The 19,223-nt window shown below is 36.0% G+C and overlaps 1 protein-coding gene and 1 long non-coding RNA gene across 4 annotated transcripts in view; one reads left to right on the forward strand and one right to left on the reverse strand.

The window, feature by feature from the left end:
• LOC120528248 overlaps window positions 1–10,713 on the forward strand; it is a 47,479-nt gene extending 36,766 nt beyond the window's left edge. Inside the window, exon 3 of the long non-coding RNA XR_005633475.1 lies at window positions 10,638–10,713. This is a non-coding gene — a long non-coding RNA (uncharacterized LOC120528248). The remainder of the gene's footprint in view (window positions 1–10,637) is intronic.
• Window positions 1–19,223, reverse strand: part of LOC120528224 (ankyrin repeat domain-containing protein 35-like) — an 81,539-nt gene that overhangs the window by 31,734 nt on the left and 30,582 nt on the right. For all 3 annotated transcript variants that reach the window (XM_039752351.1, XM_039752343.1, XM_039752334.1), the window contains exons 7-8: window positions 17,063–17,169; window positions 10,581–10,762 (exon numbers count right to left, since the gene is read on the reverse strand). In XM_039752351.1, coding sequence (XP_039608285.1) covers window positions 10,581–10,762; window positions 17,063–17,169 — 289 coding nt within the window. The remainder of the gene's footprint in view (window positions 1–10,580; window positions 10,763–17,062; window positions 17,170–19,223) is intronic.

Below are 19,223 nucleotides of genomic sequence, written 5' to 3' on the forward strand. Positions count from 1 at the left end.
CGGCATCTGTCAAGCGTTGTAAGCACACAACCGGTTTCATCGATAAAATCACATTCAGCTTTTGAGAGTTTAAACATTCATAAACATCAAAGTGTCCACTACTGAAATTGTCACCTGTGAATCTAAGATGTTTAAGAGGCATTGGCGGTTGTCGAAAGGTGTAAAATATTTGGCCATTTCGGTACACTTGAAAGCGACAACCGAACAATTCAGCGGCAGCCATCAACTCACATGCAGAACCATAGGTGAAGGGCTTAAGCATTTCACTCTTATAGTGCTCCTGTGTAGTATAATCATCTCCTGTACAGTCATCAGTCCACACCTTGAACCTGTCCCAGTCATTCAATACATAAGACAAAATGTTCCTCCGGATATCAAGAGTGAGCCTGATATGGCCGTGCAATATGTAACAAAGAGAATGGAAAAGGTAGGTGCCATCTCCGGGCATGGAAACCACTCAGTAAGTGACAGTTCTTTAATTGATGGTGATCACCTCGATAGACATGGTAATGGAGGTTGGAATGATAAAGGAAATGGGTACCTAAGCAATGTATAGTAAGTCTAAAATACCTATACAATAACTATAATTGTAATAAACAAACAATAAAACAGCGGAGAAGCCGTGGATTAAACAAACAGGCTGTAGTTATCAGTGAATCTCGTGGCAAAGCAAGGAAGGGAATGTAGAGACCGGAGCGACGGACGGTCTTATATAGGCAGGCAGCCAACAATGTGGGAGGCGTTTGGATAGGGAACCCAACGCCACCTCACACGGTGACCGGGCTGCACGCTATGGACGTATATATGTACGTAGGATTCAGTTAGCGCTGGGAACCCGTTTACCAAATTTCTTGAAGATGGGCCCATAAGTAACAAAGACTGTTGGAAAGTTCAATATGGCGGGTGACAGTGGTGTCATACCACCGAAATAAGTATGTACATTGGTTTCGGTTAGCGCAGGGAAGCCGCCTACCAAATTTTGTGAAGATCGGGCCATAAATAAGAAAGTTCAACATGGCGGACGTTGTTGACCGTTATGACCATTACGCGTAAAATTTCGAAATGAAACCTGCTTAACTTTTGTAAGTAAGCTGTAAGGAATGGGCCTGCCAAATTTCAGCCTTCTACCTACACGGGAAGTTGGAGAATTAGTGATGTTTGGAAAATTCAATATGGCAGCCGACAGTGGCGTCATACCACCAAAATAAGTACGTACATCGGTTTTGGTTAGCGCAGGGAAGCCACCTACCAAATTTCGTGAAGATGGGGTCAGCCTTCTACCTACACAGGAAGTTGGAAAATTGGCGACGTTGGAAAGTTCAATATGGCGGCCGACATTGGCATCATACCATCGAAATAAGTAAGTACATCAGTTTCAGTTAGCGCAGGGAAGCCGCCTACCAAATTTTGAAGATGGGGCCATAAATAAGAAAGTCGAAATTCTACACGTAACGGTCATAACAGTCGATAACGGTCGACAACGTCCGCCATGTTGAACTTTCTTCTTGCCATGTTGAACTCCTCTGTTGGGAAGCAGGGGTGCCGCCAGGTAATAGGGCACCGGGCTTCTTCTTGGTTTTTTTTTTATTTTTATTTTTAAAGAATGCTTCCTGCTCTATTTTAACTTCGTTGTTTTGAAGAAGACATCTCACAGCAAGAACTGACAATTCTGGTCCAGTCCATGAGGAGGAGATGCACTGCAGTACTTCAAGCAGCTGGTGGCCACACCAGATACTGACTGGTACTTTTGATTTTGAGCCTCCCTTCATTCAGGGACACAGTGTAAAACATTTTTAGTTCTTGTCTTATGGTGTTGACTCTTTTAGTGTTCCTACAAATATTTACACATTAAGTTTACTGAAAGTAAAAACAGTTGAAAGTCAAAGGACGTTTCTTTTTTTGCTGAGTATATATATATATATATATATATACACATATATATATACATATATATATATATATATATATACATATATATATATATATATATACATATATATATATATATATATATATATATATATATATATATATATATATACATATACTAGCAAAATACCAGCATGTGAGAGTAGTGTGTTAAAGAAGCAATGAAAAGAAAAGGAAACATTTTGAAAATAACGTAACCTGATTGTCAATGTAATTGTTTTGTCACTGTTGTGAGTGATGAGTGTTGTTGTCATATATATATATATATATATATATATATATTTACACACACACACATAAACATATATATATATACATATCTATACATATACACATATATACATACATATATATCTACATATATACACACACATATATACACACATATACATACATACACACACATATATAAACATATATATACATATACATACATATCTACATATATACACACACAGCTATTTCAGTATCAGTGCAATACGCTGTTTGTTAAAACAGTTGACTCCGCTGTTACGTGCAATAACAAATCAAATCATTCAGTTGTCTTTGCTCATATGTCATTTTAGAGTTGGACGCCTGGCATCTTTTTTTGGCCACAAGTTCGTTTCTGTTTGGTGTGAGGTTCTGTGTTGTGGAGATTCTCAGGATGGATTGCAGGTGCTCATCAGTGAGGCGACTCCTGTGTGCTGTTTTGTTATTCTTTATCACTGAGAAGAGCTTCTCACACAGATATGTGCTACCAAACATGCACAAGGTTCGAGCCGCATGTAGACGGACTTTTTTTGTTCTTCAAAGTCACCAAAGCGCCGTGCAAACTCAGTGCGCAATAACTCTAGTAAGCGGTAAGTGTTGGTAAGGCAGCTGAAGCGCTGCATTATGGGATCTGTAGTTTATTGTGTTACCAGCGCTTCATATACCCGGCTTTAATAACAATAATACAGTATATAAAATGATCTCGGGCGGATATAATTACGCCGGTCGGATGTGGCCCTGCCCTTGAGTTTGACACATATGGACTAAATAGAACTTGAAAAGATATATTTTTCAAATGTGATCGCGCAATTCAGATAGAGTTGGCGACTACAGCCTGCATGCCTCAATGAGTCATCCTCTCCTCGCTCTTACTTTTTTACCGTTCATCTAATGAATACACTGAGTATGGCTTTACCAAAACAATCATTGATGGCGAATAAAGTATCCATTATTCGAGTATGTAGAGCGGGATATATATATATACATATATATATACCAGCGTGTCGCAGCGGAGAAGTAGTGTGTTAAAAAGGTAGAAAAGAAAAGGGAACATTTTAAAAATAACGTAACATGACTGTCAATATACAGTATTTGTTTTGTGAGTGTTACTGAGTGTTGCTGTCATCAAGGATTTGATTATCATTATTTCTTTCAATCAGGTTCGTATTTGTAGGATGTGTTGTGTTCAAGTTACATTCCATGTTTGTCAATCGTTGTAAAGATGACAGGTTTCATTCATCGATTCGTTTCTTACTGCATCAATAAACAGCTCGTCTTCTTCTTTATCTGAGACCTGACACACTGCATGCACGGGTTTTTACACTGTCTTCCTTTAGCGGGACATTGACTTTTTCCACCGTGTGCTTTGTTTCCACAGTAGCTGCATTTATGAATATGCTTATCAGGCGCTTCATATTTTTGCTGCCTTTTCAATTGTGTAATTCGGGTTTTGTTCAGCTCTTTGGAACTGTTGCTTTTATCTGTGCACTGCGTCAGTTCACGTGAGCCACTCGGTGTACTTGCATCGAAGGTTCCCAGCTGTGCTGGTGCCATCTCGTGCTATGTCCATAGCTTTATTTAATGTTACCTTAGTCCTGGCACTTAAAACTTCTCTCGCAGTTTCGCTGAGTTTGTGTCAAACACCACCCTGACCATCTCATCTTCCTCTCCATAAGCACAGTCCTTCACCCGTGAATATTTACTCGTGGCAGTTTGCTATTGGATTGCCGCTGACGGACGGCCTTATATGGGCAGGCACTAAATTACAAACGCCAGCGGCAGCCTGTCTATGAACTTAATTTAAAGTGTAGGTTTACATCGTGCTTTGTTTCAGTAGCAGAACTCATGAATATGGTTGTATATGTCACTTTCGCCGCTTCTTATTGTTTAGCTGCCTTCTCAATTATATAATGCATGTTTTCTTGAGAGCTTTTTGAGGTCTTCCTGGTTTTTATGTACTGCGTGATTACGTGGGAGGCGTGATGATGTCACACGAAACTCCCCACGGCGTTGAAGCTCATCTCCATTACAGTAAATGGAGAAAACTGCTTCCAGTTATGACCATTACGCGTAGAATTTCGATATAAAACCTGCCCAACTTTTGTAAGGAAGCTGTAAGGAATGAACCTGCCAAATTTCAGCCTTCCACCCACACGGGAAGTTGGAGAATTAGTGATGAGTCAGTGAGTGAGTCAGTGAGTGAGTGAGGGCTTTGCCTTTTATTAGTATAGATATATATATATACATATATATATATATATATACATATATATATATATATATATATATACATATATATATATATATATATACATATATATATATATATATACATATATATATATATACACATATATATATATATACATATAAATATGACAGCAACACTCATAACAGTGACAAAACAATTACATTGACAATCATGTTACATTATTTTCAAAATGTTTCCATTTCTTTTTCATTACTTCTTTAACACACTACTTCTCCGCTGCAAAGCGTGGGTATTTTGCTAGTATATATATATACAGCAGTGTGCCACATAGCATCCATTTGGACAACTACTTCCACAGTCCCATAGGGTTACAATAGAGGTCAGATATCCCGACCAGAGAATGAGACATAGCAGACGTAACCAGGCATAGCAAATGAGGCACGTGTATGTCATGTCATTTCCATACAAAGCAATTGCATTGCCAGTACTGTACAGTATTTTCTATCATTATTATAATGTTAACTTTCCCTACTTGCAAGCAAAAAGTTTTCCATATAACAACGTATGCCTTGACTCATAGTCAGCAGTATTCAACTTCACATATCACACATCTCTAGAGCATTTTATCTCTCTGTATTTAGTCAAAACTGGTATACTATAGTATCCCATGTAGTTTTTCTAAGCACTTTTTTTAATGTGATGTTTTCACAATGTCTAAATTCATATGACATCCTGATTTCAAGCCTATAGCTTTCTACATAATGGCCAATGTGAATTTTCACCAACTACTGTTTATCTAGAGACAATTTACATTGACCCTGAATTTGGTTATTAGGTTTGATTATGTGTGTACAGGGTGGTCCAGATCTAATTATACAGATCCAGATCGTCTGGATGACTTTGATTTATGTGGGGACGATTCCAGTTCGACGCAAAGACGATCTTTCATGTCATCAGTTCGCAACATTTCTCAATGGTCTGGGATTTTTCAGTGATTTTCTATGTATTAAACTTAATAAGTTATAGCGTAATGAAAATTGCATAATTAGATCTGGACCACCCTATATGTCTAGCAAAATTCAAAGTCTAAATCATTCCTAGAAGTTTGTTATTCTAAAGATCTTTTAAACTCATAGTTTTACAAAATTAAATCCACTGTCTTGGACCAGGTCAAGTATGTGGCGCTAGTTTATTAATCTCCCCACCAATGACATCACATAATCTCATTTTTAGAACACTCTACATATTAACCTGTCATAGCAACAGGTGCCGCAAAAAATATGGCAGTGACCACAAAAAATAAAATGGCAATGGGGATTATTTCAAAACAAAACATTAAATAAACATCTCCAAATCAAAACATATTGTGCACACAATAATTCCATGAGATTCTCTGACATTCACAACTTAAAAAAAAAAAAAAGTTAAGCACAATTCCAAGAGAAAAAAAGGATTCTGCTTGAGAAGATGTAGTAAAGATTAACAAATCTTGAGTGAGGAGGGTGCACATAAATTCGTCCTGCAAAGGACTGGCCTTGGACAGTTTTGGTTATTGTCTTGTGCCCAAAGCTGCCAGGGTAGTCTCTGGCTCCAAATTACACTATAATAGGAAAAGCAGTTTCAGAAGATAAGAGTGAACAAATTGTCCATTTTAAATATTCAAATTCTGAATTTCACAGAACTCTGTTGATTTGTTTCTGACTTATTCTGTGTGGGAGGCATGTTCCTCGACTGCTTAAATGCCAATGTTTAATGTAGTAGGGCCATTTACAACAGTCTCTCAGGTCTCCGTTATGTCTACAAGGCTTTTCGAAAGTTCTATACGGTTGGATTAAAAACATAGTTCTTTCTAGTCTTATTTGCTTTGATATCTTTACAGCTGAATGCATACACATATTTGGAAGTCCCCTGTGAATAATTAAAAGGCTCTGTACAAAGGTTTCGTTTATTCCCAAGCTGGCTTTCCTAAGTCGGACAGAAGATGATAATAACCGTATTGACCAATAAATTTAATGATTTACTCTTTTCACTGTTTAAAGCTAAAGAAAGTGCTGCATGTGAAGCTTTAATGTCCAATGCTTCACACTATTCAAAGCAAATACATATTTTTGAGCATAACATTCATTATACTGTTTCTTTGGCCTGTATTTTTTTAACATTTTACAAATGAACAGATATATTTCCTTTAACATGCTTTGTAAAAAAAATGCTAAAAACTTAGCATTGTGTGTTTTAACAATTCTACATATCTTATATTAACATTATTACTCCACAAAAAACAAGTTAAAGGAAACTTTTGAAACTGAAAAATTCCAGAGAGGGGCTACCAGCCACAACAGTATAGGAGGCCTCTAACCAAGGTAAATGACTTCTGTTAAATTCAACCAGAGGTTTTTAAAATTGTAATTATAATCCTAGCTGAAGTTTTAAGTGAGCTCATGGTTGTCCTGGAGATAGGAAGAATACACTATTTGATTATCAATACATTACATTTAAAGCAGCAATGAATTTTTGATATGACACACCATATGAACAGGTAGTTACTAGGAATAGTGGAAAAGTTTGGTATAAATATAATTTCATCCTGCAACAGTTCCTAATATAAAGTGCTAGCTTCAGTCAGATTTTATATAGTGCTTTGATCTATTGCAAATCTTTTTTAGAGTTTAGATCAAAAAGTAAAATATAGTGAAATTTAGTTTCCTTTAACTTATTACATATAAAATTATATTTACAGGCTGAACATTTACATGTCCCATGGAATAAACTCAGTGTTTTAAATACTGTACAGAGAAGAACAGGTGAAAAGAAATAATATTATGAATTATGTACAATACCAACCTTCTCTATTTTTCTATATGTGGGACCCTTTTAGTGAGCAGTGGAAGCATTTGAACTGACTAAGGCATGCCGTCACTCGATATTTGTGTTGTACATAGAGCTTAAAGTGGGTCAAAATGCTGAACCAACAGTTCTCCGTTTCTGCTTTATGACTCAGAATGTAGCGACAAAGCACGGTCTGACTTTGAATGGGCCACCTCGGTTCTCCACAATATTGCATGTATTTTTACCACCAAGCTGTCCCCACTACGACACCATCTCATATGAATGAATAATTAACACCACCCATTTATTCTTTCCAACCCATTTTAATACACTGCTCTATAAACTCACTGTGGAGTGCATATAAAATAGCCAATAATCCATAACACTAAGAGGCCATCCAGCTTTCATGGACCTTTGCTCATCTTACAACTTTAAGGGCAGTGTTGTGTTAAATACTCTATAAATTATAAAAAAAATAATCAGATCTTGTTGTCATCCACCTCATTGTGCTCATTTTAATAAAGCACAAGGTATCTAAAGCTGTTTTAACCTGGAGACTAAGGTGGTTCAGTACAATGGTTTATGATGAGAGATGTCAAGGCCATGGGGTCTATGGTATTCAGTCCACAAGCTTTACCTTGTTTTTAGAGCTGGAACCCAGCATTTTGACTTTTTCCATACTGAGACTCATTATGTACTGAAGAACACCATATAAATTGGCAGGTACATATCTTGAATAATAATACCATATAGACCAGTCACCATGGCTTTCTCTTCACATGATTTCCTTGGAAGTACTGAATATTCCTAGAGTGTGGAGGAGGAAGGGATATTCAAAGCAAGCATTAGTGGAGAATTAGTGTGATGTGAAAGATTTAGCAGATTTGCAAGTAGGTTAAGAATTTGGGGGCATTCATTCACTTGTCTCAATGATATTTTAACATTGGAGTGTGGGGTAAACTATGTACAGTAACAATAAGCAGCTTTTAGTTCACTTTATTAATCAAGTGCTGACCAGTTCACTTGACAAGATAAAGGTTACAAAGTTTTAAGGCCTGAGTCCTTCAAAATGTAATGTTACATGATGGTCACTGGTGTAATTACAATTTTTTCTTAACTTGATTTTAATAAGAACAGACACCAAATGATCCACAGTGGTTATCTGAATCTCAGTGTTCCTCTTATAATTGATCAGGTAAAAAGATACGATGACGGCCCACTATGCTCTAGCGGAACTAAGTATGTTGTCCTTTGGACATTGGCATATGGTTCTATTCTCACTGGTACATAAATATAGCCACTGTTGACTAGACGTAAACAAGGAAGACTGAGGAAAACATGGCAGGATAATAGTGAGAAATGTACAAGACTAGATGTTTTTATAGAGCTTGGAAATGGAAAAAGGTTAAATGGTCTATTGTTTAATTATGCCTGAATTGGGGACAACATATGACAGAGTGCCAAGAGAGGAGTTGTGGCATTGTATGAGTAAGTCTGGAGTGGCAGAGAAGTATGTAAGAGTTGTACATGATATGTACAAGGGAAGTGAGACAGTGGTAAGGTCTGTGGTAGGAGTGATGGATGCATTCAAGGCAGAGGTGGGATTACATCAGGGATCATCTCTGAGCCCTTTTTTATTTGCAATGGTGATGGGCAGGTTGACAGTTGAGATTAGACAGGAGTTTTTGTGGATTATGATGTTTGCTGATGACATTGTGATCTGTAGCGAGAGTAATGAGCAGGTTGAGGAGACCCTGGAGAGTTGGGTTATGCTCTAGAGATTAGAGCAATGAAGGTGAGTAGGAACAAGACAGAATACATGTGTGTGAATAAGAGGGAGGTCAGATAAATGGCCAAGATACAGGGAGCATAGTTGGTGTAGGTGGATGAGTTTTTAAATACCAGGGATCAACAGTACAGGGATTGTGGAAGATAGGTGAAGAAGACAGTGCAGGCAGGGTGGAGTTGGGCTGAACATAAGCCAGAAAAAAAAAATAGAAACCAAAATATTAATTAATAGTTGTATTCAAAACAACATAAAATATCTTAATTCCCTGCACTTTAGAGATTTATTGCCAGTCCAGAGATTTGGTTGCTTTTGGTATTACACTGCCATCTTAAATGGTTATGTGGTACCAATGGCCCACACAATTGTAAATAATATGGCAGTGGCCATGATGTAACACACAAAGTGGTGGTGTTCTTAAAATACTAATACAATTTTTGATAAAAATTAAATAAAAGTTGACATTTAAAAAAAAATCTTTGTGCATATACAAAGTTATCTTCAGTACATATAAAAACCACTGAATCATAAAACATATAGACAGAAAGCAAAATTAGGATAAATTATATTTTAATTGAAGAGCACCATGCATGGTGAAATTAAATCCTGTGTGAGATCTGTATCAAAAAGATGGAAAATACTTAGGAAGTCACAACTACTGAATGTTTCTGAAGACATTCTTTCTCATCTGAGCTACACATCATCTTCTAAACAGGTTAAAGAAGATTCTTGATATCCTCTAAATGCTTAGCAAGGTGGGAATATTCTAAATAAAAAGAAACTGTATTCGACCAAACTTTCATTCTGTAACACTTAAAACATAGTATACTGTTCCTAATCTGTATGCTTTTCCAACTTGATTTGCTTGACTTAATTTACATTGTTTTTTTTTAAAATTAGTAGTTGCCTTTTGTTGCTTCATGAAATTATTTGTATTATTTTATTACGCAATATCTATGCTCATACTCAAAAAAAATTTCAAACTCTTCTCCTTCACCTTTGAAAGCGAGCTGCTGTCATGACTGAATATACTGTATTGCTTCTAGTATATTTAACATAGTAAATTGACTTTTATGTAGCAAGAGATATAAGGCACTGGATGTTACTGTCAAATTTTTTATGGACAAAATTAATTTACCGTATATTAAGGAAATCTCTTGTCTCTGTGACTGTTTGCCTTATAAATACTGCTAGAATTATGTTTTTTCACAAATCATTTAAAATATGTAAAACATGAAATAAATATTTAAACTTTGCTTCCAACATAGCTGACCAATTAATCATAGCACATTTTATTGTGAACACTTAAAAAATAAATGGCCAGTATTACAATGCAATTTCTATAGAAAGGTGCTGTACACCATATGTGCAAATGTATATTAGATGATAAAAACTGAATGGGAGTTTGTGTAAAATAATGGACAAGCAGTTTTAAAATAGAGGTCTGGCATTGTGTGCATGTAGTATATTACAAACCTGACTTATAATAGAGAAATTGTATTCAGTCTTTCAGCTGTATAAATCTTGTAAACTCAAGTAAATGTACTTTAAAGTGATCTAAGCATGTCAGGTTACCTGCTTGGAATTTTTGTTGTCCTTTCTGCAGCAAGCTGACAATTTCTTTACTTCCAGATACCTTCAGATAGTGAGCGGCATCAAGACCCATGCTGTCCACAGCCTCAGAATCAGCTCCATGCCTAAGCAGCACTGCCACAGCCTGCACAGAGGCTGACATGCATCCCAGTATTAGGGCTGTCCTACCAAAAAGAAGTCACACATATTATCTGTTCTGTAGCAGTAACAGTAGCAACTATGCTAACCAGTATAGTGATCTGCCACTTCTTGTATTAACTACTGTGTTAATTTCTGACACAAACTTTATTTCCTTTGTACAGTATAGCACTGTCAACATTGACCCAGGGAAGATTTTAAGTGCTGAGTTATTCTACAAAATTTTACATGTATTTTTCATGGGCGGAAAACTTTTTGGTTACAGTCCAGTTTCGATAGCCACGAAGGAATTATTTCTGCCATTTTGAATACAAAATCATAAGAAACATAATTTACACAGTACTGTACATGAAGTGTATGCAATAAATATATGATGTACATAAGCAGAGATTTGTACTGTAAATCTATGATGTATGGCAACACTTTGGCATTGTTACAAAAATATTAAGTTTACAAAAGTTAAGAGAGGAGTAGTAATAATAATAATAATTATTACAACAACCCTATTAACTTATTAGCTGTTTTTGCATTACTTAATGATTATGGAGTTCCTTCTGGGGTTTCTTGAGTAAGACACTTTTATAATAGGTCTTTCTGCCCTGAAAGTACTTTAACCCACTATTATGGTTACTCTGGCCATATCTAGAAATATGTTGAGGAGCGGGGTAGGTCTGTTCTACCTTATGCCTTCAAGTCACAGTGCTGAATGGTGTGGAAGAATAATTTTAAGGATAACATAGCATTCATTGTAAAGAAATAGCTAAAATGGTTAAGACATGTCAGAAACTTGTTCATGCATATCAGAAAACCAGTTTTAAGGTCAAGTAAACAACACAGACAAAAATGTAATGCAAAAAATGCACTGAAGGACTAATAGTTCAGATGACCTGTATTCAACAAGATTAGACATTTCAAGGATTTGAAAATTTCAAGGCTTGTGGCTAAACCTTAAGAGTATAAGAAGAACTAGAAGGTATAAAAATAGACATTTTTTTATATAAATCATTTGGGTGTAAACCAACAAACTAACCAGAGTAAATGTGTGATTGACACTGTTATGTAAATTTTAATTGTTTATAAAATAGGCATACACCTTTCAAACAGTCAAGGTCTGTCTGAAAAGATGATAATAAATACATATATTATTCTGAACTATTATGGGATGTTAAGGATGTTTATGGATGAATCCAAAGATAACTTGACTGGACAGCATTGGCTTTTTGTGTCCAAGAATTACAAGTATATATAAAGAAAAGACTGATTATTTACTACTGGACTGATAGCCAATATTTTGGGTCTACAATAGATAGAAGAACTATGTCCAAACAGGGTACTTATCAGTTCTGATTCCTTTGCTGTCTTATGGACCATTTAAACGGGCAGTTCTTTAGTAAGGCCAGACTTGCTATTAGAAGTGAGTCAAGCATTGTACCGGGTCTATGTGTTAGCTTATTATGGGTCCCGGGACATAAAAAAGTCAAAGGAAATGAAATAGTTGATGATTTGGCAAAAAGCCACTAAACAACTATTTATTGATCTAAATGTTACATTTAGTAAATCAGAAATTAAAAGTCAATTTAGACTGAAAATTGATGACATGTGGCAAAAATCTGGGACACTGATGGTAAGGGAAGACATATGTATAGGATATAAGGATGGATCCTTGGCAAAAGGGGGCAAAACAAGAAGTGAAGAAATTATATTAACACACCTCAGAATTCGGCACATTAGATTAAATTATACAGTATTCAAGACAGGACAGCATCAGTCTGGAGTATCAGTTAGAGACAGTAGAGCATATTTTATTAGGGTGTGTGGTATATAATCTACAACAAGTTCAGTATTAGTATAGGGTTATTAGCATTTAATTGGAAAAAAAAAAATTCTAATTATAGTTTTTTTCCCCCCTCTCTTTCTGCATCACACTCCTGACCAACTGATGGCAGTATTGCAACTTGAGTTGGTTTGCCAACCACCATTAAACAAAAGAAAAAGAAGAGGGACATTTGACCATTCTGATCATGCTGCAGAAGAATGCTCTCTGTTCAAGCATTAGCTTAAGGGCAATACATGATGCAGATGGATGACCTTTTCCTGCCTGATTACTGATTTGTCCTGTTAGAGGATACATTTCGTTATTTAAAATGTTGATTTCTACCAAAATGGATGTGTTAGCACAATGACTGCTTCACTTTACCATTTGTAATACTTTTAGTTTGTGCAATATCATTCATTCTTTCATCAATGCACTGTCTTTCCTTTTACTGGTAAATGTAATTCAAGATTGCTAAATTAAAATAGCTCTCTCTACCAAGAAAGCTGCCTAAAATCCAAGGAGCTATTACCTGATCTCATAGTGATTTCTATGCTGTTTGAATAGCAATTTCACCCAAGAGTGGACATTATCTTTTGTAAGTATAGTCTCACATTTTCCATATAAAGTCGGTGCTGCTCATTTTTCATATTACTTTCTCCTTGTTCACATTCCTGATCATATCCACTATAATATTTGCCCATTAGCACACCTTTGCCCACAGCTGCCTGTTTTAGCTATTGTGTAGCAGCTTTGATAACCTGTTTAGCACCATTGGAGCTTTATATTACTAAGTTCTTTAGAAGTAGGTGGAGACTGGTAATTAAGTCAATTTCTACTTTCTTGTGCCTTGTAATGTTTCTTGCCTAGATCTCTTAGATTTGTAACCTAAGCTCTTCCCTAACAACTAAGACTTTATTCTTCTTCTTTTGTTCATAGTTTTTGTCCTATTTTTTCAGGTCTGAACCTGATCAAATACTTGCCTGCTCTTCTGGTTTCCTAAATACTGACTTTTCCCAAACTCTACCAACAAATTTCCTATTTATAAACACCACAAGCAGCTCTTTTCTCACAGTGCTGTAACAAGTCGATGAAATAGAATTTGTCTCCTTCCTGATTTCCTCTAGTATTGCAAACTTTTGATACTGTTTTAAGTTCTACAACTAAATTCCAATATTAGATAACGGGCACCTGAGAAAGAAACCCACATGTTTTCTAACTTATGCTATTTATTTAATGAAAAAAATGTATCCAACACCAACCAGCACTGTGTAAATATAGGGATTGTGACCGTACCCTTAATGCTCAATTTCAGGCAACCTGCATCCAGCCCTGCAAGCTAGTTCTCCAACTTTGAAGGAAAACCTGGTGGCTGGACTGGCACTCCAACCACTGTAAAAAACTCACACTGTTCCATTTAAACTAGTGTGGTACTAAGGTGTCACCCTTTGCACAGCTGCGTTCAGGTCCTAATTTGGGATCCTGAGGTGGTTCGTTTTGTGCTGTGTGCAGCAAAGTGTGTATCAGTGCATGCTCCCAAACTCACTCTCTCGTGCGCTCAATTCAGGATCTGCCACAGCATCTCTGTTGGGTTTTTGGACTTTGATTAGACCAATCCAGAATTTTAGTTTTGATTCTATGCAGCCATTCTGATGTGGAGTTCTTTTTTTGCTTCAGATCACTGGCTTGCTGTATGATCCAACATGTTTTCAGCTTAGCTCACAGACAGATAAGCAGACATTCTCATTAAGAACTTTCTCGTGCAGAGCAGAAATCAAAGTTTATTCAGTCATTGCAAACCGTCCAGGTCCTAAGGCAGCAAAGCATATTAACACCATTTAACTACCACCACCATCATGTTTGACTGTTCGTATGATGATCTTATTGTAGAGTACTGCAGAATTTAAATCATGAAAAATTCCTGAGGTTGAAATGTTAAATTGAGGATAATTAACATTGGATCATGGTTTATTACAAAATCTACAGTAATCAAAAGAAGACAAAAATGAATTTGTGCAAACCTTCTATAATATGAACTAATGTAAACAATCAACAAATTTCAAGTGCTAAACACATTTCAATGAACATATGCAATGAGTATTTCAGTATTTCAAAGTGCTCCCTTTCACAATGACAGATAAATGTTTAATTAATACAATAATAAAAATGAAAAAGAAAACTGCAACATTTGAATGTTAAGTACATTTGTAAATAATGAAACTCTTTAAAATGATTACATTTTTTTATGAAAATAAACAAATGGAAGGGCAACAGTATACATTAAGAAAATAATTGAAATATATTGCTGAAGGATTGAGAATAATCAGATGGAGTTATTAAAATAACTGTAAAATAAAACAAAATTTATATCCTTAGACAAGTGAAGTCTGATATTTCCTCATTCTTTTTGATTATAAATGATTAAAATTCTGCAACTGAAATGAGTTGTTCTTTATCAAGGTACCGTTTTTTGTTTTTTTTCTGCGTAAATGGAAATGAGGATACTGCCACTTTCTCACGGAAAGCTTGTTTCGGTCTTGTGACTTTTTTCATTTACATCCAAGGCAATTAGTGACTGCGTTAATATGAATGACAGGTCCTGCTCTGCATTAAATGTGGCAACACATTTTTGATTGAATTCATCCATCCATCCATCCATTTTCTAACCCGCTGAATCCGAATACAGGGTCACGGGGGTCTGCCGGAGCCAATCCCAGCCAACACAGGGCACAAGGCAGGAACCAATCCTGGGCAGGGTGCCAACCCACCGCAGGACACACACAAACACACCCAGCACACACTAGGGCCAATTTAGAATCGCCAATCCACCTAACCTGCATGTCTTTGGATTGTGGGAGGAAACCGAGCACCGGAGGAAACCCCGCCGACACGGGAGAACATGCAAACTCCACGCAGGGAGGACCTGGGAAGCGAACCCGGGTCTCCTAACTGCGAGGCAGCAGTGCTACCACTGCGCCACCGTGCCGCCCCATTTTTGATTGAATTCTCGATTTGTAATTGATGTAGAGACAATGTTAACATACACTAGAAAACATGAATAGCTTCCCCATGCGCTGGATCTGCATTGTGTTGTAACAGTGTCTTTATTAAATTTGTGCTGTATTGCAGCTTGTTAGAACATAAAATGCATTTACAAGCACTGGGTACATGTAATAACAGGTTTCCAGGCTTTATTCTTCATCTTTGTTTTCCATCAACCAAGCCAATCCCCATTTATTAACACCTCATTTTGTTGTACTCGGGCTTTCCCCAGTAACCTCGAGCAGAGATATTAGAAAAAAAAACACACAGAAGGCTGCTAGCTAATGAATGGTTAACATCTGCCCTGCTCACATATTATTGGTACTAGTGATAATACTGTTACACAATTGGTTAAAATGTATCAAATACAAAACCCATGTTGTTACCTTTAAAAGTGGTTGTTGCTAATTTAATAAAATGTGATTGTTTTCTTTATGTCATACACAATAGGACCCATGTTGTCTAAGGGTGTCTAATATGTTCATAGAATTATAACCACAAAAGGCATGAGATAATCTTGGTACTTATAAGCAAATACTGTACAAGACAACTGTTTGGATGCTTATTTGTTAGCAGTGACATTCATTTTGCTTTTAACCAAAAAGCCCACTTTGCCTACTGGCTTTATAATTATGCTAATCTTTGCTGAGACAAGAGAAGCCTATAGTTCTTTGGATGTGAATTTGGATCCTACATGACTTTGTTTTTCCACTAAAAAAATTGCAGAAATAGAGGGACTCAAGAAGAAGTCAAATAATTTTTGCAGCACTGCACCCCAGAGTGCCCAAACCAAAATAAATAATCACAGTAAAGAATTGGCATTGGCTAATAATGTCAGTATACATTAAATTGGCAGTTGGTTATCAGGCAACTTTCCACCTTATCTGTATTAGCACACCAAATGTGTTTTGGGGCCATTCCGCCACACCTCCTGCCTCTTATACCATCTGACCAAAGAAAGTATTTGTGTATAAAAGGCAAATGTTGTATTAATGTGAGAAGAGCATAAAAAATCTTTTTCCCTCAAGTTCTTATCAAGTAAAAGAGTTCTACATTAATATGTGTTCGGAAGTGAAGAGACATGCAAAATTCAGGGTTCAGTGTGCAGAATGGAACAGCATTCTGAACCTGTTTAATCCAATTAAGGGCTAAAGGAGAGGCAAAGTCTTTGCCAGCAACATCATGCATAAGGTAGATACCAACACTGAACTGGGTGCCATTCTCAGCTCATTATAATGAAATGAAAATAAATTTGCTGTGGTTTGGAACCTGAAACCATGTTTTGACTCTTGAATTATTTAGTAATATTTTGTACCCAATTAGGAAATTAGATTTGTAGTCAGTGGAAAAAATAGCATTTCTTCACACATACATAACATATGTACACAAGTTAAATGCTCAAACTTTTCCAAAAGAATACAAAAAGCTTAAGATTAAACATACCCAAGAGTTTTCTTGAATTTGTATTTACCTGCCCCAGTGATCAGTGGTGTTGACATCTGCTCCATGCTGCAGTAGTTCTTCACAGACACTCTGCTGATTTTCTTGAGCAGCTATCATGAGTGCTGTCAGTCCGTCCTGCAGAGGAAAAAATACCAAAGGAGTATTTACAAGCAGATTCTCAAATCCACACCCTGCAGTGACCTACTAAACTTTTATGTAAGTTTGTGTATATTGTAAAAAGTTGCCAACTTACAAAGAGTTGTCCAATGAAAAAGTGCTAAACAACAATCGAGAGATTATATTTTAAAAGAGAAAACTACATTGAAGACTGCTAGCACCTGAATAAGTAGACATGATTCTCCAGCGTATAGTAGCATCTCTGTATGGTGGACACCATTTCAAGGTGCATCACAGAGTTTTGATTTTACTGTTTACAACCCTGAACTCTTTTAAGTAGTTGGAGAATGTTATTTCATATACAGTATATATACTGAAAGCATATAGTACATTGCTTCAATTGCCTGATTTTATAATTAGTGCAACTGCACAACAATAATAGATTAAAGTAATGTATTTGTCATACTATACATTTCTGAATGTATCCTAGGTTCATATTACAGAATCCAGACTTTTTCATATAAAACATCTAGAAATTCAATAATTTAGTGGTATTATCTTCAATATTTACTTCACATCTGAGCTATCTGGAGGTTGATTGGTTGCAGTCAATTGACCCAAAGTGAGTGATGTGTACTCGAGTGTGCATCCCGTGATGAACTGACACTCTGTCCTGGGTTAGTTTCTGTCTTGCAACTCAGCGTACTGTAACCCTGCATTGGAATAAGCATGTTTGGGAAAATCCAAAACATTATATAATGTTTAGGGAAAACTTACATTATTATTTTCATTAATGAGAAAATTACTAACTTATCCAGGAAAGGCGCATCCCAAGATGCCTGTGTAATCCTGTAATTTTAAAATATTGTGTAATATTAATATTTTAATTTCGCATTATAATATTCCAGCAATTTGTTTTTAATTATATGGTAATAATACTATTAATAATGATAATAATAATAATGTATTCATCTTATTGAACATTAAGCTTCTACACTTTTCATTTTAAGCTGAAATTTTGTGTTTTAAAAAGCATATCGTGTACTAGGCACCAGGCTGTGATTGTCTCAGTCAACAGCATTTGCAGTGTTATTGGTTGAATCGCTTATAAAATCATGGCCTCTGTAAATGACTGTTTTTCCACTAATTTAGCCAACTTTATTAGGATTTAATATTTTGTTAAATATGTTAGGTCTTTGGTGGATGACAGACAAGAACTGTCTTGCATGTTCAAATAAATCATTTTTGCTACAAATGTCAGCAAACAATTAATTCTGATTAATAACAACTGAAATGAAAATGATAAACACAATGAAGGTACAGCAACAGGTAATTCTAAAAACCCATTGAAACTCCACATGCACATTTGTAAATTGCAACAAGACTACTCTATTTCATGAAATAAAAATAGCTTTAGCTCAGTAAGATTCCAGGTTTCATCTAGTTTGGCTGGCACAAAATGTTTTTGTGTTATTATCACAAGACACAATTTGAGGATGCTATTAAAAAACAAGGAGAAGTGCATTTCAGGTTAGCAGCGAGCAGATCTTTTTATAGAGCCACATGCGTCTGGGATAAGCTGCCAAGTCATGAAAATTAAGTAGCTACACAGCTAGTATTCTATAAACTATGGGATCATATAAGGGAATAAGTTTACTAAAAGCTGCAAAAATTGGATGTACATGGTAAATTATTTCCTCTCAATTGTAAAAGTTGCTATGTTGCAATTATTATAAACTATTTTAGTTCAGATCTACTGTAATTATTCCAGTTGGTGAAGTGCAGCATTTTTAATCTTTTGTATTAGATGACCTTGGGCTGGTTGATGCTTATTGGATGTATTAAAAAGAGATAAAGAACAGCACTATGGAGCAATAGTAGTGCTTCTTCCTCATAATTTTAACATCCAGGGTTTGGATTCTGTGTCCATTCTTTGTGTGGAGTTTGTATTTTCCATCCCTCTGTGTCTTTTATCGGATTCCTTACAGTTAGCCTGTTTTTTTTCTGTCATCCCCATAAGACATGTATTTTTAATTATTGGCACCGTAGGTTGGCACTTTGTGAATGTATGT

Source organism: Polypterus senegalus, chromosome 1 (assembly GCF_016835505.1).
Source record: "Polypterus senegalus isolate Bchr_013 chromosome 1, ASM1683550v1, whole genome shotgun sequence".
Lineage (NCBI taxonomy): Eukaryota > Metazoa > Chordata > Cladistia > Polypteriformes > Polypteridae > Polypterus > Polypterus senegalus.